This window comes from Carlito syrichta, unplaced genomic scaffold, assembly GCF_000164805.1.
Source record: "Carlito syrichta isolate Samal-C Ts95f unplaced genomic scaffold, Tarsius_syrichta-2.0.1 Scaffold303353, whole genome shotgun sequence".
Classification (NCBI taxonomy): domain Eukaryota; kingdom Metazoa; phylum Chordata; class Mammalia; order Primates; family Tarsiidae; genus Carlito; species Carlito syrichta.
In genome coordinates this window covers 444,604-470,972 of record NW_007247449.1, presented here as the reverse complement: position 1 = coordinate 470,972, position 26,369 = coordinate 444,604, and the positions used below count along the sequence as shown (strand labels likewise).

The 26,369-nt window shown below is 39.9% G+C and overlaps 1 protein-coding gene across 1 annotated transcript in view; it reads left to right on the top strand.

The window, feature by feature from the left end:
• TNFRSF21 (TNF receptor superfamily member 21) overlaps positions 1-26,082 on the top strand; it is a 68,241-nt gene extending 42,159 nt beyond the window's left edge. The window contains exons 4-6 of the mRNA XM_008058464.2: positions 4,224-4,489; positions 23,082-23,310; positions 24,661-26,082. Coding sequence (XP_008056655.1) covers positions 4,224-4,489; positions 23,082-23,310; positions 24,661-24,890 — 725 coding nt within the window. The 3' untranslated portion in view covers positions 24,891-26,082. The remainder of the gene's footprint in view (positions 1-4,223; positions 4,490-23,081; positions 23,311-24,660) is intronic.
• The last annotated feature ends 287 nt before the right edge of the window (positions 26,083-26,369 follow it).

Genomic DNA, 26,369 nt, shown 5'->3' with positions numbered 1-26,369 from the left:
AAAAAAAAAAAAAAATTGCATAATGAGCCGGCTCGGTGGCTCAGTCTGTAATTCCAGCGCTTTGGGAGGCCGAGGTGAGTAGATTACCTGAGCCTGCAGGTTCGAGACCCGTCCAGGCAACTCGGCAAGACCTCATCTCTACAATAAATAAAAAAAAAATCAGTCGGGCTTGGTAGCGCGTGCCTGTAATTCTGGCTACTCGGAAGGCTGAGGCGGAAGGATCACCGGAGCCCAGTGGGTCGAGGCTGCGGTGGCTGGGAGCGTGCCACTGCACTCTAGTCTGGGCGATGGAGTGAAACTCCAACTCAAAAAAAAAAAAAAAAAATTGCATAATGATTTATCAGTCTAACAAACACAGCCCAACAACACAGTGACTGCTCAACAATACTCTTGAATCTTCCACAGATTCTTCTTTTCCCTTACATGGTGATGATGGGGCGAGGACAAGGTACACTGAACTCATGGGCTAGTTCAGACTGGTTTCCTAAATGGGATTTTGTGATTAGGTGCTAGACCGAAAGGCTAGTATCTTCCAAGGGGGCTGTTGTTAACTTCATCTTTGATTCCTCAACCTCAGAATGGGAGGGGCAGTGGTGGAGAACACTGCTGACCCTGGCCAGTTTCATGGAGTTGACTCTGTGTTTTCATAGTAGAGAAATCTAGTTGAGTGAGACAACAAGATGAAACCTGATTTGTAGGCCTTAAATGTTTCTTCCAGTCAATTTTCGTTGAAGGAAAATCTCATTGTATTTATTCTTTGTGTTTTCTGTTTTCCCTTTTTTTTTGGTGGCTTTTAAAAAAGTATAAATACAGTACTGGGTTTTGGAAGAAGCAATGGTTGTTAAACTTAAACCTTATAAAGTCTGTAATTACTCTATAAAGACTGTATATTTGCATCTGAAATGCATCGAGTCTTAAGTTGTAGTGCCCAGTATATGCAGCTTTTATAATGAAGGGGTACTTCCAAAAATAAATTAACTCGTAGAAAATGTTAATTAACTTATCCCCAGGGACCATAGTATCTCCTTGGTACAAATGAGGAAATGGACATGACAGTTCGAGGTTTGCCCAAAGCCACACTGTCAATGGCATTATGGAGATTTAAGCAGTGGTCCTACTTAAAAGAAAACACAGTCTGTTTTTTTTGTGTAAGACACTGTAGGCCTTAGTCAAATTGACCTAAATTAAGATTCAGGGACTAACAAGCCTTTTGGTGTTTGGGAGAGTCTACTGCATCAACCACAAAGAGCTGGCTTACTCCTTAAAGTTACCTGCAGGGTTTTAAATAGGACATGGGTCTTTTGAGGAGTCTATTTGCTTGAAATCAAAAGCACTGTATCTGACAAAACATTGCTATGAAAACTGAAAAGCAACCAGTTCAGGTATACGCCACACTGCCAGGGAAAACAGTGTGAGATGTACAGTCATGACTCAATTTGTGGAACTCTGTTTTTAAGTTTTTATTTTTTGTGGCATTCTATTAGTATAGTTGACAAGAAAACAGCCATCTATTAGGAACTTATTTTCTAAAAACAATTTTCAGGGATTGATTCAGGATGTGCATGCAGTCTTCTAGTAGGATTGCCTGATAGAGTACGGATTTATGTTGAGGAACCACAAGGTCCTCCATTTTCAGATACATTTTTATAGTTATTATTGTTCTTTTATTAGGCAAAATTGCTAGCTCATTTTATAAATATTTTCCTCAACAATTGATTGTGTGTGTGTGTGTGTGTGTGTGTGTGTGTGTTTTCTGGTTAACCGTTAGTTGAGTGAAAAATCAGAAAAGTAAACTCTTTTTTTCTCTTTTCCTTTCTTCCCTAAACCACAATTGGGACCTTGATTCCTTTTTTAAAAATTGAGTAGTAAATATTTTAAAGACACTGTTAGCTACAGTAGCTCTGGTATCAGGGCACGTGAGTGTGGCCTCATTCATGGACATAATATTGATTCAGAGGACTCACTCACCTATTGTAGTAAAACACCAGATCTCTTACCTATAAGGGTTAAAGATGCACACCATGGAAAAATTCTGGCAACTGCAGAGAGAAGAAACCATAAAGAGGGAGGCACCAAAGCGAACTGTACAGCGAGAGCCTCATCTCACAAAGGGTTGGTGCCAGGTGCTTATCCTGAGAGTCTGGACTTTTAGATTTGATTTTAGCATTTCACCCTGTATTCATCAGGTTTGGGGACCACAGCTGCACACTCACTGAGTTTACAAGTGACTGATGAGCCAGAATGCCAATATATTAAATTATCATGGGCAGATATCTGGCAGATTAACCAGCCTTGGTCATTTGCTCAAGGCATTTCCTTCCTCTTGGAAGATAGGATCTATTAGCTCTTTTTTTCTTTTCTTTTTTTTCTTTTTTGAGTCAGGGTTTAACTCTGTTGACCAGGCTGGAGTGCAGTGGCACTATCACAGCTCACTGAAGCCTTGACCTCCTGGGCTCAAGTGGTCCTTCTGCCTCAGCCTCTGGAGTAACTGGGACTGCAGGTACATGCCACCATAGCCAGTTAATTTTTTGATTTGTGTGTGTGTGTGTGTGTGTGTGTGTGTGTGTGTGTGGTAACAGGTTATTACCCAGGCTGATATCGAACTCTTGGGCTCAAGCAGTCTTCTTGCCTCAGCCTTCCAAAGTGCTGGGATTATAGGTGTGAGATACCACTCCTGACCTATTAGAATATTTGACAGTGGCTACACACAATGGGATTTGAATTACTAACCTGGTAATCTAGGTTCAATACCCAACCCACCTACTTTTGTGATATTGGGCCAGCAGCCTAACTTTGCTGAGTATTTTTTTCTTATCTGTGCAATTGGAATGTTAATGCCTTGTAAAGATGTTCAGTGAGCTAATGTCCTAGTATAATACCTGGAAGATAATAGCTATTGTTATTATACTGTTATTTTGGCTGTTGTCTTCATTATAACTGCACGTTAACTTAGAAGACTGAATAACAGATTGGGAAATTGCTTGTTGAGCATGAAATAGAGTACAAAAAGTTAGATGTTCTTAAGAAATATCTCTTTTGGGCTAGAACAGCTGGGTATATCATCAGCTGACATAAAGGACATTGTTTGCAGAATCTGAGCACCCTTTACCTAGACAGTGCTGGATAAAGTACATTGTAGTTTTAATTTGCCACTTCCCTTTTTCTAAATTTCTATATTTTAGTCTGGGAGCCTCCAACTTATTTGATCACTATATTTTAGTCTGGGAACCTCTAGCTTATTTGAGTCACTATATTTTAGTCTGGGAGCCTCTAACTTATTTGATTACAAGTTGTATTTAGTAAACTAGTCTCCCCTTATCCATGGTTTTGCTTTCCAAGATTCAAGTTACCCATGGTCAACTGTGGTTCAAAAATATTAAATGGAAAATTCTAGAAATAAACTGTACATAAGTTTGAAATTGCATGCAGCTCCAACTTATGATGAAATCTTGCTCCATGTTGCTCCATTCCATCACAGACATGAATCATTTCTCTGTCCAGTGTATCCACACTGTAGATGCTACCTGCCTATCAGTCATTTGGTAGTCATCTCAGTTGTAAGAGTGACTGTCGTGGTCCTGCAGTGCTTGTGTTCAAGTCATCCTTGTTTTACTTAATAATGGATCCAAAGCACAAGAGCAGTGATGTTGACAATTTGGATATGCCAAAGAGAAGTTGTAGACTGTTTCTTTAACTGAAAAGATGAAAGTTCTTGACTTAATAAGGAAAGGGGGGAAAAAAGTTGTATGCTGCGGTTTCTAAGATCTATGGTAAGAAGAAATCTTCTATCCATGGAATTGTGAAGAATGAAAAAAAATCATACACAGTATATATAGAGGGCTCAGTACCATCTGTGGTTCCAGGCATTTACTGGAGGGAGGGTACTGGGGTAACAAATCAGTTATGCAAATTCGTGAAGTATTCCATATTGGTGGGGGGAATCACTGTGAATACCTTGTTTGGATTTGGCTTTCAAGACATCTTTTGAGATGATTTAATTCCACGATAGCTGCTGCTTCTGGTTCCACATTCAGGAAGAGAAATTTGTATGAGGGTCCCTAACTAGTCCCCAGGATGGGCTGCACATGTCAAGTGCTTATGGGAAGGCAGTGGCTATGTCTGCTGCTTCTAGTTCATTGGTCAAAGCAGAGCAGCCTTATATATAAGACCTTCCCATACAAGCCTGCATTTGTTTATTTTATTCTGTTTTGGCTCTGGTGTAGGTATTGACATCCTGAAGCTTGTAGCAGCCCAAGTGGGAAGCCAGTGGAAGGATATCTATCAGTTTCTCTGCAATGCCAGTGAGAGGGAGGTGGCCGCTTTCTCCAACGGGTACACGGCGGACCACGAGCGGGCCTACGCAGCCCTGCAGCACTGGACCATCCGGGGCCCCGAGGCCAGCCTTGCCCAGTTAATTAGCGCCCTGCGCCAGCACCGGAGAAACGATGTCGTGGAGAAGATTCGTGGTCTGATGGAAGATACCACCCAGGTAATGAAGTCCTGGTTGTGTGTCTTTGCCACTAATATATTGCTCCTGTGCTTCAAATTTTATCAGGTACATGGGAACAAGAAAAAATAACTGATATTAGGTGTGAAAGTTGTACACACACACTGCTACCTTCAAGGACAGGGGTTCTTAGTGGCTGTCCATTAGAATTCTCTGGAGAACTCTTAAAACTTTCTAATACTGTCCGGGCACAGTTGCTCATGTCTGTAATCCCAGCACTTTGAGGGGCAGAGACAGGAGGATTGCCTGAGCTTAGGGATTGGAGACCAGCCTGAGCAACAAGGCAAGACCTCATCTCTATAATAAACCATAAAATTAGCCAGACATGGTAATGCACGCCTATAGTTCCAGCTACTTGGAAAGCTGAGGCAGAAGGATCACCTGAGCTCAGCAGGTTGAGGCTGCGGTGGCCGTGAGCGTGTCGCCACACTCCAGCCTGGGCGACAGAGTGAGACTCTGACTCAAAAAAAAAAATTTTTTTTTTCTGATGCTTGCACCCCATCACAGACTAATCAAATCAGAATCACAAGAGGGAGAACTATGAATCTGTAGTTTTAAAAACACTCCAGGTGATTCCAATGTGCAGTCACAGTTGAGAATCATTGTCTTTGGTGTACATTCTAGCATCACTATGCAGCTAGATCTGCTCTTTGTTACCTAATTTACAATCTCATTTTGCCTAATACACTTTGAACAAAAGCAAGAAAAAAGATGTTTTTTTTCCTTCTTCTATACCCTCCAGAAGATGTTTTTTGTGATGTGGCTTAGGAAGGCAGCGTCTTACTTCCTGAGGATGCAAATGAGGCTAGCAGCAGTTGGTAACAGGGCTGATCCGCCTTCTTGGGTTGTTCAAACGAGTACATCAGATGGGAACTGAGGGGACCTAGGAAGTGTGGTTTGTTTAGAGCCAATGAGCGCTGATTTTGGAGACAGGTAGCACTGAATTTGAATCCTGGTTGTGACACTTACTAACTGGGTGACCAAAGTTCAATTACTTCAACTTTCTCTGCCTTTGTTACTCCATTTGCAAGCCTAATTTATAAGACTAATTAAGATTAGAACTAAAGTATGGCTCATTAAAGGTGCTCTACAAATGGTAGCTACAGTTGTGATGTGAGTCCTTTTATATAACCTTTCTTTAATCATAATGTACTTTCCTGAAAGGCCATGAATTAAGTACAGATTTGGAGATTGAATCATCTTTCCCACAGACTTTGATGAAAGTTTTGGGACATATTCCCAAAGTGAGGAAAACGCTGACACTACAACTTGATTAAACCCACTTAAGATTTAAAGGGCCAATCTGTCTGTGTTATTATGCCAGTTGTCCAAACTCACTACCTAAAAGAGCTAAGTAGAGATTATCAAGGGACTCAATTTTATATGTTTTATACTTATGCTTAAGTATACTTTATATGCTTAAGTTCAAATGCTTTTATCTTTTTATACTGCTTGTGGGGTACTTCTTCACTATTGAAGGAAACATTTATCAGATGGATCTTTTATCCGAGTAACTGTTTGGATAAAAGTTTATAGGTGCTAATTGACTTTAAAGGTGGTCTTTAAAGTTCCTTTGAAATGTGTAATTTTAGGAAAAAATACATAACTACTAGATAAAGTGGTAAACATTCAAAGGCACACAAAACTTTCAAAGAAAGTCTTTCTTGTGACTGTCCAAGAAACAACAGTGATAAATCTGATTCACAACTAAAACTAGGCTTTAAGTATTTGAGTATTTGGAGTTTGGGAAAAGCAAGGAAGATGTTTACCCTTCAATTAAATAAAATGGCTGTAGCTTGAATAAATGGAGGCCTGAGGCAAATATCAATGTGCTTTCTTAGAGGGTTGAATATGAAGGAAACTGAAGGACAATCCTTGAAGAAGGATTGTGATGCTTGGTGATGTCTCCTGATCTTGATGATGCCTATGAGAAATATAGCATATGACTGATGCAGTGTTAGGATGTGGCTGACCCAAGTCCATGGTGGGCCAATGGAAAAATAGTGAGGAGAGTTTACATCAGGGAGAGGGACTCAGAACAAAATCATCAGGTCAGTGAATAAGAAGACAAAGCCCTGTCTTTCTAAGTGCCAAACTTGTACATTTTAATTCCTGCCTTCCTCTATCTCCTCTATACTTCAAAAAGATTCTAATACCATCTATTTTTTATTTTCTGAGCAACTGTGATATCAAAGCATCCTATAGTTTTCTCTCTAGTTCTACTGTAGCCTACGTGTTTTGGAGGCTCAGAAGGCAATCTGCTTCATGTTCCATGTTTTAATAATGTACATCATTGTCTAGCAACATTTTGGATCCAGTTCTGACTCTATTTTTAATAGCAACGAGCATGGATTTGTGAATGCCAGTTCTTATGACAGGTTGAGTGTGCTTGGGACCAAAAGTGTTTCAGAGTTCAGATTTTGGAGTATATGCATGTATGTAATGTGATATCTTGAGGATAGCACCCAAGTATAAACACAAAATTCATTTACGTTTCGTATACACCTTATGCACATAGCCTGAAGGTAATTTTACACAATACTTTAAATAATTTAGAACAAAGTTTAAGTACTTATGTGTAAAGTTTTCCATTTTGTGGCATCATATTGGTCTCAAAAAGCTTTGGATTTTGGTCATTTGTATTAGGGATACCCAGCCTGTAATTGCCCAGTATGTAACTGTTTGCCCATAGTCTGTCTCTGAGATTTGTCGAGTCAAACAAGAGAATCAGAAGGCAGAGGGTATAATTGAGACTTATTCTTTCCATCTGATGGTGGACTTTTACTCCCTGTGTATTGTGGTACTGCTGGGGATTTGGGACTTTGCCCCAGGAGTTAATGGACTATTACTGTGTGAAAATGACTGTGTTTTTAATGGTTCATGTTTTTTCCTATTCATAAGCTTGAGAGCACCTATGTTTTGTTCCACTCAGAGGATTAGCCATGGTGTAGCTTATCCTTTAGAGGTAACTAAAATTACTTCTGTCAAGAGCAGCTGGTCCATTATCAACCCTGGTGGTCTATTAGCCATTTTTAAATGAAACACATTCAGAGTCTGACTCTTTATCTGAAGTATTAGGTGTATTTTTCAGCACTCTTCTTCTTTAAAGTTCAACATTCAAATGGAACCCAGCCTTCCAGAGTCACATCTTTTTGTCCATTCCAGGGCATAAGCACTTGGAAGGAGAACCAAAGCAGTGGGATGGTAGTTGGAAGTTACTGGGATTTTGCCAAAGCTATTCAAAAAACAAAACCAAATCCTAGTACTACATCTCAGTTTGTATGCTGTCTCTTTTTCCTTCCTTTTACTTTGACTTTTTTTCCTTCTGTGTCTTTATTTGAAGAATGTCTCTTGTACAGAGCATACAGTCAAGGTTTTTTCTTAAATCTAGTTTGACAGTTTTTGTCATTTAATTAGAGAATTCTAGTGTGTGTACATTTTTATGTAATTAGTCATTTATTTGGGTTTAAATTTGCCATCTTTTTGTTTTCTATTTGTCCTGTCCTTGTTTTTTTTTCTTGTCTCCTTTTTTGCCTTCTTTTAGAATAATCAAGTTTTTTCTTATTGTTCTATTTTTCCTCCTCTATTAGCTTGTCAGTTATACCTTTTTTAACTTTACTTTTAATGAATATCCTAGGGATTACAACATGCAGACTTAAATTATGAGAGACATGTTATAAATGTGTATTTTTAAAACCATTTTCAGATAATAAAATAGCCTTAGAAGATTTAACTTCTATTTATCATTCTCTTATATTTTGCTTTGTTGTTATGAATTTTAATGCTATAAGTTTAATACCCCCAAAGGCATGGTTATTAATGGTTTTACAGAGTCAAGATTCACACTGATTTCTCTGCATATTGATCTGTTTTCCATACCTTCCTGCAGCTTCAACTTCTACCTGACATCATTTTCCTTTTGCCTGAAGAATACTTCTCAGTGTAGGTTTCCATCAATGAATTCTGTTTTTCTTTGCCTGAAAAGTTCCTGTCATATAAACACATAAATAAATTAATCACATGATTTCACCTTCGTTTTTGAAGGATAGCTGGAAATAAAATTTTAACTTGCCAGTTATTTTCTTTCAGTCCTTTAATGCCTGGGTTTAAGTTTCCCCTGCTAAACAGCAAAGGAGATGATGTGATTTTATTTTTAAATCTGTATTGCATAACAAATTCTGTGCGCAGTGTTATACCGGGCACTTTGGGCAATGCAAAGAGGAGTAAGGCAAAGTCAGTACCATCAAGGAAGCTTGCAGCTGAGTGGAAGAAACTCACACATACTTACATAATCTAAGGGAATAAATCCACTAGACTGAGGGACGGAATGTGCTGGATGTTTAGTTAACCAGCCAGTGAGGTTCCTATCAGGACATCAGTATGGAGATGTGTGCCAGGTTAAGTCCTTGGCCTGGCTGCATAAGTGCTTTGGGACCCTAAGTAAACTACTTGGCCTCTCTGCCTCAGTTTCTTCATGAGAAAATGGGAACAGGAGTGCCTTGCCTATGGGTTACTCTGCGAATGAGGTGAGTGTGACCCATAGTAAGCCCTCCTTGGGTGTTTGCTATTATTAATAGTTGCAATTATTTCCAGGCTCTGGAGGCAAGAGAGATGGAAGAACGTCCCTGACTAGTTCCAACTCATACACATAATGGATCCTTTAAATTCTGAAACTGAGGGTGGGGTTGTTTTCCCAATTCCAGGACTGCTTAAAGTAGACAGTAGACAGGAGGGTTACTATCTGGGTTCAGTGCCCAATAGCTGGAAATCCCAGCTAACTAACAATTTCTTCATTTCTGCCTGAGCACACATTTCTAGGCTTGCTGGGATGTTTTTTCCAGCGAGGAAGATAATGATCTTCTCCTTCAATGGCTGTCAGAAAAAGGGAAACAAAATTGAGCAGTGGAACTCATTCATTTTGAATCCATTCAGTTTGAATTTCCATTCCCCCATTTTATTTTGGGGCCTTCGTATATGCAGACAGGCATAACCAGTGCCATTTCCCCCTCACCTTGGATGGAGTAGGTATAGGGGACTGCGTTTCTTCTCCATAGGAAACCCTGGGCAAATAATTTCTCTGAGAATTTTCTATTTAAAATGGGCATTTGGCCAGGCTCGGTGGCTCAACCTGTAATCCCAGCTCTTTGGGAGACCAAGGCAAGTGGATTGCCTGAACCTGCAGGTTTGAGACCAGCCCGGGCAACTTGGCAAGACCTCGTCTCTACAATAAATCAAAAATTAGCCAGGTGTGGTAGTGCGCACCTATAGTTCCGGCCACTTGGAAGGCTGAGGCGGAAGGATCTCTGGAGCCTAGCAGGTCAATGCTGGAGTGACTGTGAGCGTGCCACTGCACCTCCAGCCTAGGCAACAGAGTGAGACTCCAACTCAAAAAAAAAAAAAAAAAAAAGAAGTCATTGTGGTTAGAGGTCCAGCATCCCTTCATTGTTTTATGAGGAAAAAAGAAATAAAAGGAAAATTTATAGACACTTAAAGCATGGTAATATTCAAAACAACCACAACAACTTAAAATAATAGTGTTACTTTAGCTGTCTGTTTTGACCAGAGATTTACAAATTTAAAGGACTGATGTTGACCAGGCAAAGACGTTGAATATTCAAACTTGCTTGCTTGCTCGCTTGCTTCCTTCCTTTCTTTTTTTTTTTTTTTTTTACTGGATGTCACTCTGTTGTCCAGGCTGGAGTGCAGTGGCCTGATCATGGCTTACTATAGCCTCAAACTCCTGGGCTCAAGCGATCCTCCTGCCTCAGCCTCCTTAGTAACTGTTACTGTGGGTGTATATTACCATGCCTGGCTAATTTTTTTCCTTCTATTTTCTGTAGAGGTGGTTTCTCACTTTGTTGTCCAGGCTGGTCTCAAACTCTTGGCCCCAAGCAATCCTCCCGCATAGGCCTCCCAAAATGCTGGGATTATAGGTGTGAGCCACCGCACCAGCCCCCAAGCTCAACTTCTTATCTCTCCTTCCAGAAGATTAGGCAGGTTAAAACAACACTATAATTTAACAACTAATGGACTCAAAGCCAATGTTGTTGTTGTTGACTTTGATATAAAATGATTCTTTGTTAGGGTACCTTAGTCCTTTCCAGAATCACATAGGAGACCTGTGTGTCCGAAACAGAGTGTGCGTGCTCCTCTCTCTCTACTATAGTAGACTCTGTTGGAGACTGGGTGACTTTCCTCTGTGTAATCAGCTTGGAGAATCCCAACAGCTAGAGATGTACTGGGCCTTCTATTCTGGTGAGAACAGTGCTCCTGCTTCTGCAGCAGAGGGAACTACAGTTACTGGTTTTTTTTTTTTTTGTTTTTTTTTTTTGCTTACCAGCTGCAGGATGCAGCTGTCTTTATCTGCGGGTCTGACTGAGACCAGCTATTTTCAGAAATTTAATATAGTGAGGGTGAGTTGAAGCAGATACCAGCTGTACATTTAACTGCTGGCTTTTTGGCTATTCACATTAGCCTTTGTTTTTAATTTTTTCATTGGTCATCTCTTAGAAAATAGGGATTATTGTCCTAAAACCTAAGGACCTCAGACCTAAAATGTTAGCTAAAGTTGCATGTAGCTAGCCACTTCCCTCTGCTTTGTTACTACAGCATAGAGGGTCGTTTAAGGTCAAGTTGCTTAATTTGCAGGGTGTGACTGCAGGCTCTGGGGAACTTGTAGGGTGGTGGGGAGAAGAAGACTTTTTAAAGGAATTGCTGACACACACAGACCCAGGTATGTTTAGTGATGCTATGTTTACAGCTAGCTGTCAATGTGCAGAAAGAAGCGATGTTGATAAATAGCCTTTAGATTTTTAATGACATTTCAGACCGTTCTACTTATTCTCATAGACCAAGTTTTCATTCAGTTAGACGGCTACATTTATTGAGTCCTAGTTGTGTGCCTGGTATAGGTAAGAAAGGTGGTCCATGCCTTTGAATAGCTCACTTACTGAGACGGAGACCTATGCGCAAATGACAACAATTCAGGAGGATAAGCAAATATTATAAGAGACATGTTCATGAGGCATTGTGAAATAGCATCAGAAGAAAGGAGTACTTGACCCACCGTAGAAAGCTAGAGCAGATATATGTTTTGAAAGCCATTTAAGAGAAAATAGACTATAGTTTTTTTCAAGACTATATTTTGGTCTTCCTCCTGAGACTTTCCATTTGATTTCTACCTAGGAAGCCCTGCCTGCTTTTTCACATTAAAAGCTTCTCAGATCTTTGACTCTGCAAAGAATATCTATTTTATTAGATCATTCTTTTGTTTTGTACAATTGCAAGCTTTCTAGAAAGCTGTAACTGTTCGGCAATATTAAAGGTATAGGAATAAGGTTCCAAGGTCCCACTTTATGTCAAATGCTGGAGATCAAACATTGAATCTCCAAAAAGTAGTAGAAGGGACTGACAAATTCAAGAATTTGACTTTGTCCCTCTGAATTGGATTTGAATCTTGTTTTTGCCACTCACTGTGTGACCTTGGCAAAGTCCTATAATATCTCCTAGCTTTATCCTTTGTAGCGACCTTGTAAAGATCTCCTGAGAACTAGAGATAATGAGTGTAAGTGCCCAGTCCTGCACTTGACTCTAGTTGGGGGTCTTAGCAACTGTTTTCTGTGTTGGAATTTGAATTCTACATTGTCCTTTTTTGACTCAAGAGCAAACGAACTCTGCTTTCAGTTAACACACTTTTTTTTGGAGTCAGAGTCTCACTCTGTCACCCAGGCTGGAGGGAAGTAGCAGTGGCACACTCATGGCCTGCTACTACCAATTGATCGCAACCTTGACTTGCCAGGCTCAGGCGATCCTTCTGCCTCAGCCTTTCAAGTAGCTGGAATTACAGGCATGTGCTACCACATCCGGCTAATTTTTTTTGATTTATTGAAGAGATGAGATCTCACCAAGTTGCCCAGGATGGTCTCGAACCCATGGGCTCAGGCAAACCTCTCACCTCAGCCTCCCAAAGTGCTGGGATTATAGGCATGAGCCACCATGCCCAGCCAGTAAACACACATTAAGGAAAAAGTGAACCAGCATTCACTGAGTATCATGCTTATTTAGTAAGCTTCATGGTCCTGAGAGGTATAGGTAGCATGATAATTAAGATACATTACTATATTTAATTAAATCTCATGTAAATTGAAAGGTTGTATGCGTCACTGAGAAAGAAATAAAACACTACCATTTATAATTGTAAAGATACATTCCTATTTCAGAGATGTTAAAATGTGAAAAAAATATGCATCATAGAATTAAACAAATATGGTAGTTGAATTTGATGTATACAGATCATAAGGAGAAAAGTCTGGGAAATAGATTCCTGGGGGCTTGATATTGATGAACTCTCCCTCCCCCACCACATTTGTTGTTGTTGTTATTATTATTATTATTGCCTTTAATAGTGAGATGGTTTAACACAGTCAATTTATTTAGTAAATTATCAGAGCACTCATTATGCATTGAGCCCTGTTCCAGGCACTGAGATACTAAATGAAACAAAACAAAACACAAAAACAGGGAATCATCCCTTCAGATGTTGACAGTTTTATAGGCGGAATAGATATTTGAGCGAAACTTTAGAATACATTCTATGAAGCTGCTATACAGAAGGATTGAATTGGGCTTTTATTTTTTTTTCCTAAGGAACACTGTCTCAGCATTCGGAAGAGGCTGGCTCTATTAGTGGATGACATTTCGCATCCCTTTAATCCACACCCTTACTGGCTTTCTCAAAAAGTACATTGGGAGCAAATCAGAATCAATACTGTAAAAATAATCTTATTTTCTCCATCAATTACCACTGCTGGGAGCAGATTTTCTTTTTTTCTGCTTTTCTTTTTTTAAGCCAAAATGCCTATCTGGATAAAGCTTACTAGCTTGCAGTTTTAGCCTAGCTTCTCCGCTCTATGTTAGTGAGACTGTCCCTTAATCTGCTATAACCAATAGTAGGTACACTTGCTGATGAATAATTGCTTAATGGTCAGCAGCAGGTTTTATTATATAGCAGATGATTTCAATATTTTCATTTTTTTTTACCATTTCTTTAGAAGAGACAAATGTCACTCCTGATTTTGATCAACAATTAAAATGACATCAAAAAATACTAGGAAAAAACATGGCAATTTTTTTGTTTTTATAATCATCACAGTAGATAAAGCTCTCCTGAGAATGATAGCACAGAAGTCATGCAGGAACAATTCAACTACCATTAATTCAGCTGACCACTAATATGCAAACCAGAAAATAATAACTGGAAAATTGTTTGAAACATAGGGCTAAGTTCTTTTAAAAAATAAGGAGCTTTACAAGCTAATTAAGAGAAAAATGGTCAGTCTTGTGAACAAGACAGTTCACAGAAAAGGAGGTACTGAAGACTTTTAAACATATGCACATTTTTAACCCTTTAGACTGGCAAAAAGACCCATGAATCTACGTCTAGGGATGTTTCTTACACATGTTCACATATGCTCAGAATGATGCAAATATGAGTGTAGTCATTGTAGTGTCATTTGTAATAGCAAAAGAGTGGAAACCACCAATGCCCTTTGCTAGAGAACTGGATATGTAAGTCATGGAACATCCGTACAGTGGAATGGCATGCCCTTGTCAAGAGGAATGATTCACCTCTTCATTTGCCAACCTCGAGTTGTATTTAAATGAATAAAAGGCAAAGTGAAGAACAGTGTGCTACTATATATTGTTAAAAAAAACTATAACTTATACATGTATGTAACAAAATGCTTTAAAAAAGAAGAGATGGCATGGAGAATATATGTGCCTCTTTATTGGTAGAAGTACAGACTATTTCTGGAAGAATATGCAGGGAATTGGTAACCTTAGTTATGATCAGGGAGGAGAACTGAGTAGCTGAGACCTGGAAGTTGAAGCCAGGGATACCTTTGGAATTGTGTACCTATTGCAATTCTAATGGTATGGATCCAATTAATGGGTTTATTAAATAGTGCTAATTTGATCGATTTTGTTCAGTTCAAAAAACCTGAGTCAAAGATGAACTTGAGCCTTCTTCCCCCAAGGTCTTGAGTTTTCTATGAAATTACTTTCTGTCCTCCGTAGTGTCTTAAGGCAAGCTTTACAATGGTTTGTGCAACTGTTTTTTCAGGGTTAGAATTGCCCAAAGACTTTTTTGTGGGAGAGGCTTCTAGTAGAAGTGTAAGGAAGCCCAAGTAATCTCCAGCAGAGCCTGAGCTCATGTTCTGATGGTGCTGAGCTCTTCCCAGGTTGGCAGTTTGCTCCAGTGTGAGTGGGCTCCAGCTCTGAACCAAGACAGCCCACTTACTTACTGTCCTCACTTCCTTTTTTGAGTCCATGAGTCAGCTCAGGCTGCCACAGCATTACCGTTGATGTCAGCAGCCTGGACAACTTGCAGACACACGCGCCAGCAACTGGGTGAGGCCCACTCCCTCCTCCCTCCCTCCCTCTGGAGCCAGCTGGTTTTTACCAGCTTTGGCAGCTTTGTGCGGTGCTATTTGTTGAGGCCTCTAGTAGCTTTTCTCCTGTACATTAAGGAAAGGCACAGTCCTCTTGCTTAGGGCAAGGATTGGTCAGCAGATCGGCAAGGATTGGTCTTTGACTTAAATGTGGGTGGATTTATAGCCTTTGGGGTCAATTTTGAAAGTAACTCAAAAATGATCAGAATTCAAGGATAATGTATAATCCAGAAAATTATAGCCAACTACATTGTTTTGAGTTTGGGGTATTTAAGAGAGAAACACACCAGAACCAGCTAGCCTAGGCTAACTTCAAATGTGGTCTTTTATTTTTTTTGAGTCAGAGTCTCACTCTGTCGCCCAGACTGGAGTGCAGTGGCCACTCCCGGCCACCGCAGCCTCGATCTGCTGGGCTCCAGCGATCCTTCCACCTCAACTTTCCGAGTAGCCGGAATTACAGGCACACGCTATCACGCCCGGCTGATTTTTGATTTATTGTAGTGATGAGGTCTCGCTGCCCAGGCGGGTCTCAAACCCGCAGGCTCAGGCAATCCACTCACCTTAGCCTCCCAAAGGCAGGGGATTACAGGCTGAGCCACCGAGCCCGGCTCAAATGTGGTCTTAAGTAAGGTTGCAGCTGAAACAAAACCCCTTTGTTTTTCTGTGCTTGAACAGATCCAGGGAAGGTGGGATGTCTTTTAAAATAATTCCCCAGGCCAGGCACAGTAATCAGCATTTTGGGAAACCAAGGCAGGAGGATGGCTTGAGCCCAGGCATCTGAGACCACTTTGGCAACATAACGAGACCATGTCTCTGTAAAAAAGTAAAAAATTAGCCGGGCGTGGTAGTCCATGCCTGTATTCCCAGCTACTCGGGAAGCTAAGGTAGGAGGATTGCCTGAGCCCAGGAGGTCGAGACTCCAGTGAGCTATGATGGTGCCACTGCACTCCATCCTGGATGACAGGGTGAGGCCCCAGGCAAAAAATATAAACAAACAAATAAATAAATAAGTAAATAAGTAAATAAATCCCGGTGGTTTTCCAGCATTTGGTTTGGCTCGGGGATTCCCAGGAAAGCTGAGCACAGCATCTTGGTGTTCTCTGTTCCTGCTGCCATTCTGTCACGTCCAGTGACCCCCAGGAGGGAGATCTAGATAGCATAAGGCTCTTGCTGGCCTCTTGCCAATTGAAAATTTAGCCTTGAGAATTAGTGCTGTTCCCTACTTATGGAATGGAAGCATTTCATTGTACTGTCTCCCGTGGGCTGGTCTGGGCAAAAGATGAAGAAAGAAGGAAAGACAACAAAAGGCTTTGGCAAAACAAATCAAAAGCCTGAGAAAAGTTTGAGGAATTTTTGTCTTTTGATTGTTTGACTCTTAACCCCTTCTTTTTAATTTTTTTCATAACTTTTTAAAATAAAACTTATGAAACAAAGAAAAGTTGAAAGTAGAGTACAACAAACACTCATAATTCTACCATCTAGATACAAGTTATTCACGTTTGACATATTTACTTTATCTATGTCTGTGTTTATATTTCCTGTCCATAGTTCCATTTCAAGGACGTTCCCCAAATTTCTTTTAACCAATGATCCTTCTTACAAAGTTTCAAGGATCAGAACTTTTCCATTTACCTCTTAAGTTTTTTATTTTTGTGTACAAAAAATTTTGTTGAGTAAATTTGGATTATTCTTGTCACAACTCTTTACTCTGGATTGAATTTAACAAAAATTTACACTCAGAAGAATAATTTAAAAAATCATTCTCTCCTATCATCTGGAACTTTAAGCAAACCTACCTATTTCCCTCATTTTATGGGGATAATTTTTGTGCCTTATATTTAAGGGAGAAAATGTTCTATAGGTATTCTTCAGTGTATGAACTTAGGAATTGAATAGATTCAGATACAGTTTTTGTAATCAGGCTGCTAACCTTCATTATCTGAACCCCCACTTATAACTGAAATTCTGGAACCACAGAGATTTGGATAACAGAGCAGTCCTTATTATCTGAGTTCCTATTTTCTAAGAATAGGGACCAGATAGATTCAGATATACAAAAATACTTATGGCAAGAAAGGTAGTGATTTTTTTTTTTTTTTTCCCAGAGCCCTATCTTACATACATATAGACCTATAGAAGGCCATGAAATCCAATTTGGTCTTGATTATGTGTGCAGCTGGGAAAGCGGGAGAAACAAGTTTGAGATAATATCATAACCTTTAAATAGTTGTACTTTTATATTTATTTGTGACTATAATTCCTTTGAGATAAATCTTCAATAGAAATTGCATTTGTTTGTTTTTTTAACTGGTCACTGGGTCTGTTGGGATCTGAAATATTTTCAATAGAAAACAAAGTTATGGGCTACAGCTGAAGTATCTTGAATTTACAGAATCTCTCCTGTTTATCTCAGGGCAGCCGTCCAGCTGGAGTCTAAGTCTGTCACTGAGCACTGGTCCAGACCTCACCTCTGACCCCTTCACTCTGGCCAAGGGTCCAAGGCAATCCCTTGTGTTCATGTGATTACTTGTAATCAGTTTACAGGGCTTGTCAATTTCTCTAAATGCTGTGGGATCCAGACAGGGAAGTGACATGGCTCATCAAAGAGGACAACTGTGAAACTAAACAGACCTGTTCTTGAATCCTGACTCTGAGACTTTAGAGAAGTTATTTAAACCCCTTAGAGTCTCAATTTTCTTGTCTGTAAAGTGGGATGAATACAATTTCCTTAGCAACAAATGGAATTCAGATCTTTTATGCTGAATCATCTAGCAAAGCATTAGTAATGGCTTATTTTTTAAAGTCCCTTTTTGTTTACTGGATATGAGTAAAAAGCTGGTTAACTTATGGAAGAGTAATTTGTTTCAACTGGATTTAGCAAATGGGGTTTTACAAACTATTTGAAGTGATAGAGATTTTCACAAATGCAACCTCAAACTTCCTTCTTTCTAAGTGTGGGATGACATCTGGAGGGAAAGCTAAATTGAAAGGGTGACTTTTGACAGTGAGGAACTTTCTTCTGGAGACTCTCAGAATATTTGGCTACATTAGGGAAAAAAGGGCCTGCTGGTGCCCGACCGAGTAGTGGCGATGCCAGGAGCCAAGGGGTTAAGTTGAAACCATTTTAGCAGGCTAGCAAGAAGCATCCAGTCTGGGTAATTAATGCTTCATTCAGGGGGTTACCGATGCATCAAAGTTGTTAATTAGTTTTATGAAAACAGATTGTGCAACCACAGGGACATTGAAATTGGGTAGTAATTGAAAATAACTCTGTGGTAAATGTTAGTTGAATAAACCAGTTGAGGGGTAACATGGAAGAAAGAGAGAGTTGTGGTGGGGGTGGGAGTTGAAACAGCAATATTAAGACAAGCAATAAATAAGACAAAATTTGAACGAAGGAACTTAGAGGTGACCTAGTCTAACCTTTTTAGTGTAGAAATGAAAACAGGCCTGATGAGGGAAGTGGTTTTCCCAAGACCACACAGCTGGTTAGTTGTATGTCTCCTCTCTTCCCTTGCAGTGATCTTCTAGAATTTTCGTGACTTTGATTTTTAGGAGCTGACTGTAGGAAACATGAAATGCACGCTGCAAAGGTGACTGCTTACCTCTATTCCTGTTTGCAGTCTACTCAGGAATGCTGCCAGATCACAGGGGAGTAGAGCAGTAGAGGCCTCAAGATCTTGTTTCATGTATCTACCACCCTAGCCATGATTAAGGCTTGGCAGGATTTTCCTTTACCCTCCATGGCTCCTCCATCCCCAGAGGCTAGGGGAACACTGCAGCTTCCCCAGTGTGTCATCTCAGGAAAGGCCCGTCACCAGGGAAGTGACTTTTTTACCAGTTTACTGTTAGAAGTGGAGAATTATTTTTGAGCTTCAGTTTCCGGTTGTGATTTGGTTGAGCACCCAGAGTGGGCACTTCAGTTTTAGAACGCTGGTTAGGGTGGGAGTGTAGAGTTGGCAAGAACACAGCTGGAAACGGGGAAAGAAGAAGATGGCGGCCGAGGCTCATTCCAGTACAATCCAAATAAAAATTAAATCATCGTTCTTGTAAACACTGCAACAGACAAACCTCAGTTGCCTGGAGATGTTCAGGCCCTGCATTTCAAGCAACATTCTGTTTACCTGATTCTTTTGGATGACCCCTTGTGCTCAGTGATGGGGATACTCAAAATGGAAAAGAGTTAGGCCAGCAGCAGAGCCGTAGGTGTGACTCAGGCACTGAGTCAGGTAAAACCATTTGCCTTTCTTCCCTTATCAGTTTGGATTAACAAGTACATGGAAGGACTAAGTGTGCTTGTGTGGAAACTAATCAGGAGGACATTTGGGGCTCATTTGACCCAAATAAACGGCATGCTCTTGAAGTTCCCACAATAGAACCGTTCTTGGCTGCTTAGGGAGCTCTCCCCTTGTTATCCCAGCCCCCTAGCATTTTGGTCTATCTTACTACCTCATCTCTCAAGTGCATCTTCTAAGTCAGCAGGATTACCTCATGGCTATAAAGCAAAAAGAACAGCAGTTTTCAAGTTTGTCCGCAGGGCTTCAGGTAACTGGTGGGTACATTTTCCTTACAGAGTCCTTTCTTTGAATTCTTAATATCTGATTCGCTGTGATAACAGTGGTGGGGAGTGTATAGGAACACTTTTGTGTCTTTGAACTTAACAAAAGTTTGGAGAGAAGCTCAGCCCCGTGGATGTGGATGATCTTCTAACTTCCTGTTTCTCGGCTACCTATGTAAGTAGAACTGTTGTTAGCCACAACATTTTCAAGTTAGCAGAAGGAAAATACACTTATCAGTGGTAACTGCTTTTTAAAATAGCATTTATTGTTTTTCTGATTATAAAGTTAACATGTCTTTAGAGAGAAATTAGGGATGCTCAAAAAAGCTTGAGAAATAAGTTGCTTATTTTGTGATTATTCTGGTAAATTTATGCTTTTGTAAGAAGAGCCTCTTCTATTGAAATCTGACTTTCTTTTTTAGAGTATTGGTCTTCCCTTTTAGTATCTAGATTATTTGTAAGAGTTCATTTGCTATAAACTCAATACTGAACCCTGAACTTTCAGAATTAACAAAACAAAAAATTAATTTATTTCATATACCTTGATGACTCAGTGATATCTGATTAGAGATATCACAAGTACATAATGCCTAATTCACTTGCATTTGTGCAAACCATCTTTAATGGATATTGTAAAAATTAAGGTAAAGGGAGGAAAGAAGTTTCTATGAGCATTTTTTTTTCTTATGGGGAAAAATACAAATAACTTTAGATGAATTTGGAATGCAGCCAGCTACTGTTGCGCAAATGGAGAGAAATATACTTAGCAGCCGAGTAGATTTTCTTGAAAGGTGTTTTTCAAATGGTCTCCGACATTAGCCATGCTTGTTAACTCTACTGTGGGGATGCTAATACCATTTGTAGGAAGATTTTCAGATTCACCCGACTCATGGTTAATTACAGGAGAGCATCAATTCAGCATTCTGTCTTTCCAAATTATGTTGGAAATCATGTCATTAGTAGAACTTTTGGCAAAACTGGGGGAAAAATTTAAATATTATTTGAAGTTTTCAAATGAGTTTAGGAAACAGGTGGGTGGGCTTTTTAGTCTTGGCATGTGATTTGTGGGCGGGAATTTCTTTTTTAGGCAAGAACAGTGTATTTTATTGACTGACCATGTCTTCCAATGTAATATCCCTGAGAACCAGAACGTAGACAAGTGGTCTTTGTCTAATCGAGTGAATAAAAAAGTGTGTTGGCATGAATGGCCATGTGCATTTTCATTTGAAATGCATATACATAAAATTCATCTGTAGATAGAAGGGGACTGCTGGCTGTGCATGTTTTCCAAGTCTGAAACTTGCACTGGAAGCAGAAGCAGGGTGTGGGTGGTTGTTCAGAGGAAAAACACTGTTGGAACATTGGACGTTTGCGGTAATCAGTTGTCTTCACAATCTACAATTAGTTGCAAGAATTTCTCAGGACTTAGCTTTTGTAAAAGAAGCAGTTGTATTTGCTTTGTGCCTTATGTAACTAGTCAGTGTAATACTTTGAAATGTCAATGTCTTGGTTGAAGAGCTTGAAAACGTTTTCCTTGAAGTGTGTGAGTAGAGGGATGAGGGTTGAGGAGTGGTGGTTAACAGCCCTGGGAGAGTCCTCACCATTTCCAGAACCCTACTCTGTGGGATCTGGTCAGCTGGCTCCCAGATTTTCATCCATGCTGGAAGAATGAATAAAAAGATAAGTCAGTTACTCAGAGATGCCACAAGTGCCTGGCTGGATTCTAAAGTATTTTCTCAAAAGAAAGGGCCAAACAGAGATGTCATGCAGGCCTGTACTGAGCCCTGGCTTTCTCCCAGTAGCCATGTGCCCTCTTTAAACCTCAGTCATTTTGCTTGTAAAATAGGGTCACATAGCACCCATCACTTCTCCCCTACCTGCACTGCACACCCCTGGTACAAGCCCCCATCGGACCTTATGTGGCCACTGTCGGAGCAACCTAACCTCTCTCCCTATCTTGATTCTTGCCTCTCTAAAATCCATTCTTACCCATCAGCCAGAGGGGACGTGATGCTCACTCTCTCTATCTGAAACCGTCTTGTCTGTTTGCTTATTTGTTAATGTCTCTCAGACTCCCACTCCAAAATACAAGCTTTACCGTCTCCGTTGTATCCTTAGAGCTGATTCATCGGCTCCTGAAGGGTGGTCCTGACTCTCTTCTCCCAGTCACTTCACCTCTGGTGTTCTCTTGTTTTCATTCTTTTTAGCAGTTTTTCCTGATCTGATTCTGCCACTTTCCTGTTGTCCCTTAATGAAGAAAGTCACTAAACCTCTCCAGGTCTCAGTTTCCTTAACTGTCTGTGATGGGAGGGTATATAAGTCAGCTGGGGCCACAGTAATAAAAATACCACAGACTGGGCTGCATAAACATCAAAACCTTATTTTCTCACAATTCTGGAGCCCTGAAGGCTAGGATCAAGGTGTTAGTAGGGTTAGTGTCTTCTGAGGCCCCTCTTCTTGGCTTGTAGATGGCAGTCTTCTCTCTGTCTTCATGTGGACTTCCCTCTGTGTGTCTAAGATGCCTTCCAGCTCTACAAAATTATATTTTAAGTTGAGGATCTTTCTCCTCACTCCTATGCTTAGTTCCACTTCTGTGAAGTAAAAGCTTGGTACATATACTTCCTAATTGTTAGTACTTATACATATCTTCATATCCTAATCTCTCCTACCCCTGCCTTTTTTTTTTTTTTTTTTTTTGAGTCGGAGTCTCACTCTGTCGCCCAGACTTGAGTGCAGTGGCCGCTCCCAGCCACCGCAGCCTCGCCTGCTGGGCTCCGGCGATCCTTCCGCCTCAGCCTTCCGAGTAGCTGGAATTACAGCATGCGCTACCACGCCCGGCTGATTTTTTGATTTATTGTAGCTGATTTTTTGATTTATTGTAGAGATGAGGTCTCGCTGCCCAGGCGGGTCTCGAACCCGCGGGCTCAGGCAATCCACTCACCTCAGCCTCCCAAAGGCGGGGGATTATAGGCTGAGCCACGGAGCCCGGCCCCGCCTTTTTTTAAGAACACTGGTCTTATTGGAGTAGAGCCCATGCTAATGACCTCATTTTACCTTAATTACCTCTTTAAAGGCCCTCTCTCCAAATATAGTCACATTCTGAGGTACTGGAAGTTGGAGTTTCAACATAAGAATTTTGGGAGAGACAGAAATCAGCTCATGACAGAGGGAATATGCTAGAGTATATCTAAGATGCCTTCCAGCTCTACAAAATTATATTTTAAGTTGAGGATCTTTCTCCTCACTCCTATGCTTAGTTCCACTTCTGTGAAGTAAAAGCTTGGTACATATACTTCCTAATTGTTAGTACTTATGCATATCTTCATTATATTTTTGGAAAGGTCTAAAAGTATGTGTGTACTTGTGTGTATATCTAGCAATAATGTAAATAAGTTATGGACAATTAAAATGAGAGGATATTATATAAAATGAGAAGATATATTTTATAGTAAATATATTAAATAATAAATGGAACAAAAAATAGCATCTGAAAAGGGGTTTTAATTTTGCTTTTTTTCTATATAATTTCTGAAGTATAGAATAAAATGTTTTTTCCCTTCCACAGCTGGAAACTGACAAACTGGCTCTCCCGATGAGCCCTGGTCCTCTTAGCCCGAGCCCCATCCCCAGCCCCAACACAAAACTTGAGAATTCCACCCTCTTGACTGTGGAGCCTTCCCCCCTGGATAAGAACAAGGGCTTCTTCGTGGATGAGTCGGAGCCCCTTCTCCGTTGTGACTCCACATCCAGTGGCTCCTCAGCGCTGAGCAGGAATGGTTCCTTTATTACCAAAGGTACAGACAGCAGATGGGCTCACAGATACACACTGTACAGCTCCCCTCAAGAGCCCCAAAAGAGGTCTTTCTCCCTCGCTAGTTCCACAGCCCAGTTGTAGTTGAACCATTTGAATGACCTACCCAGGAAGTCTTGACCTAAACTCCAAGCTGAGGCTGGCCTCAGAGAAACTTTGTCAGTGGATGGTGAGGACACACCTCTGAAATTTACAGCTTTGATTGCCTGACCTGGAGCCCATGTACCCTTTATCCTCAAGATGCTATCAAATGTGTGTTTCAGGGAGGTCTGGTAAAATGTAGTCCGGCAGGTTTTTTGAAAATTATTTACTAGACTTGCTGAATCCAAGAACTTAAAGTATAACCTATTTTGAGAGTGAAAAGTATAGATTTTAGTGACTTAAATTGATCCTAAAATTCACTCTGTTAAACTAGATCACAAATAACATTTTAAGCATTATGGACTGGCATTTTGGCAAATAACTTGCTACTTTAATGTCAGGGTAGGGAATTATCATACACAGTATATTGATGATGGGTTTTTAATGAGAAATGTCCTAGCAATTCCAGTTATATTTTGGTGAAAGTATTGTATTTTCTATATTTATAAAATATGTTATTTTTTGCATATTTATAGTTTACATACTTTACATATGTATACTAATCTATTCTATACTTATATAAGAGATTTCTATTTTATGTTCCATGTTACATTTTGGAGAAACTGTCTTATGTTAATAGCAATAAAAGTTACCATTTTCTTACCCCAATGTTAACCATGATCCAAAAAGCAATATTTTCTTATTTATGTGCTTTTACCCTCAATAGTTTATTTTAAAAATATTGCAATATGATCAGAAAGTCAGATAAGCAAGGCTACATTGGCCTGGAACTTTTGATCATTTGGAAAAGGTTTGGGCTCAGATATATCTTTGTTTAGTAAACACATTACAGATTGGAAAAGTAGTAAAGGTTTTTTGTTCCCTTTGGTTGAGTATCTTTAAGTATTTCACCATTCTCCTTCTGAATTCTAGAATTTAGAACTCATTTAAGTTTAGGCAAATGTCACGTTAGTGATACATCAACAACCCATTCAAGAAGGCCCTTATCTGATCTCTATCAGGCAAATCTTGTTTGCTGTCTTATGTGCAATGCAAGCAAAAACTCTTATGTTGTTTAAAATGTGCCAGAGGGTCACTCACTCGCTTCCCTTACTGGAGGATGAGGAATAGCAGTCTGGGGGTGGGGGGAGGGAGACGTCACTGTATAGGATGAGCTCCCCTCCCCCATCCACACGACATCCCAGCATACTTGCTTTACATCTGTCCGTTTCCTTCCCTCTCTTCCCTGCAGAAAAGAAGGACACAGTGTTGCGGCAGGTACGCCTGGACCCCTGTGACTTGCAGCCTATCTTTGATGACATGCTCCACATTCTGAATCCTGAGGAGCTCCGGGTGATTGAAGAGATTCCCCAGGCTGAGGACAAACTGGACCGACTATTTGAGATTATTGGAGTCAAGAGCCAGGAAGCCAGCCAGACCCTCCTGGACTCTGTTTATAGCCATCTTCCTGACCTACTATAGAGCATAGGGATACTGCATTCTGGAAATACTCAATTTAGTGGCAGGGTGGTTTTTTGTTTTGTTTTATTTCTGATTTTTGTTTTTGAGGGTGTATGTGTGTGTGCGTGTTTAACAGAGTATATGGCCAGTGTTTGAGTTATTTCTTTTTCTCTTTTTTTTAAAACTCTTCTGGGAAGTTGGTTTATAAGACTTTTCGAGGTATAACTGTTGCAAAATACCTACCACTAAAGTTTTTTAAGTTTCATATTTTCTCCGTTTTGCCTTCTTATGTATTTTCAAGATTGTTCTGTGCACTTTAAATTCACTTAACTTACCGTAAATGCAGTGTGACTTTTCCTACACACTCGATTGTGAGGCTCTTAACTTCTTAAAAGTGTAATGGTATCTTGTGAATCCTATAAGCAGTCTTCATGTCTCTTAACATTCACGCCTACTTTTTTTAAAAAAATTATTATTACTATTTTTATTATTGTTTGTCCATTATAAATTTTCTTAAGGATTAAGGAAATTTAAGACACCATTGAGTTACTGTAATGCAATTAGACTTTGAGTTATCTTTTTAATGTCTTGTATAGTTCATGTTCATGGCTGAAACTTGACCACACTGTTGATTGTATGGTTTTCACCTGGACACCGTGTAGAATGCTTGATTACTACTTGTGCTCCTCTTAACACTAATATGCTCTGGGCTGGAGAAATGAAATCCTCAAGCCATCAGAACTTGCTATTTAAGTGGCTTGACAACAGGGCCACCAAAGAACTTGAACTTCATCTTGTAGGACTTGAGCTGTTCTGAAACACATTGCTGCACTTTGGAAAGTCAAAATCAAGTGCCAGTGGCACCTTTCCATAGAGAATTTGCCCAGCTTTGCTTTAAAAGGTGTCTTGTTTTTTATACACACATAGTCAGTAGATCCAGTCTGCCCTCAAGACCTTGGTCTTGGTGGGTCTTCTTCACCATTCAATTACTTTAATTAAAAATGGCTGCAGCTGTAAGAACTCTTGTCTGATATATTTGCAACTATGCTCCCATTTACAAATGTACCCTCTAATGCTCAGTTGCCAGATTCTAATGCAAAGGTGGTGTGGGCTCCCTTTGTATGGGCGGGGCTTGTGGGTAGTGGTGAGGGACCGATATCAGAAAAATGCCTTCAAGTGTACTAATTTATTAATAAATATTAGGTGTTTGTTACTTGAGTAGTTTGAGTGTCTTTAATTCTTAAATGTCTTGTACATGTGCTCAAGTTATAACTCTTGGATGAGTCTCTTGGAAAATTATGTGTATTCTAAAAATCACAGCCTCTCTAATCCTGTAAATTATGAAAATTATCAAAGGTATATGTCTAAAAAGATACCTGGAGCTTCACAGAGAAGGACTTTGGTGAAAATTACCAAGAATTTCCTAGCCTTTTGGGTTAAACCTGAGACTTCTATTTTTGAGATTGTTCCTACTTTAAGAAATGAAGATTTAAGGCCTTT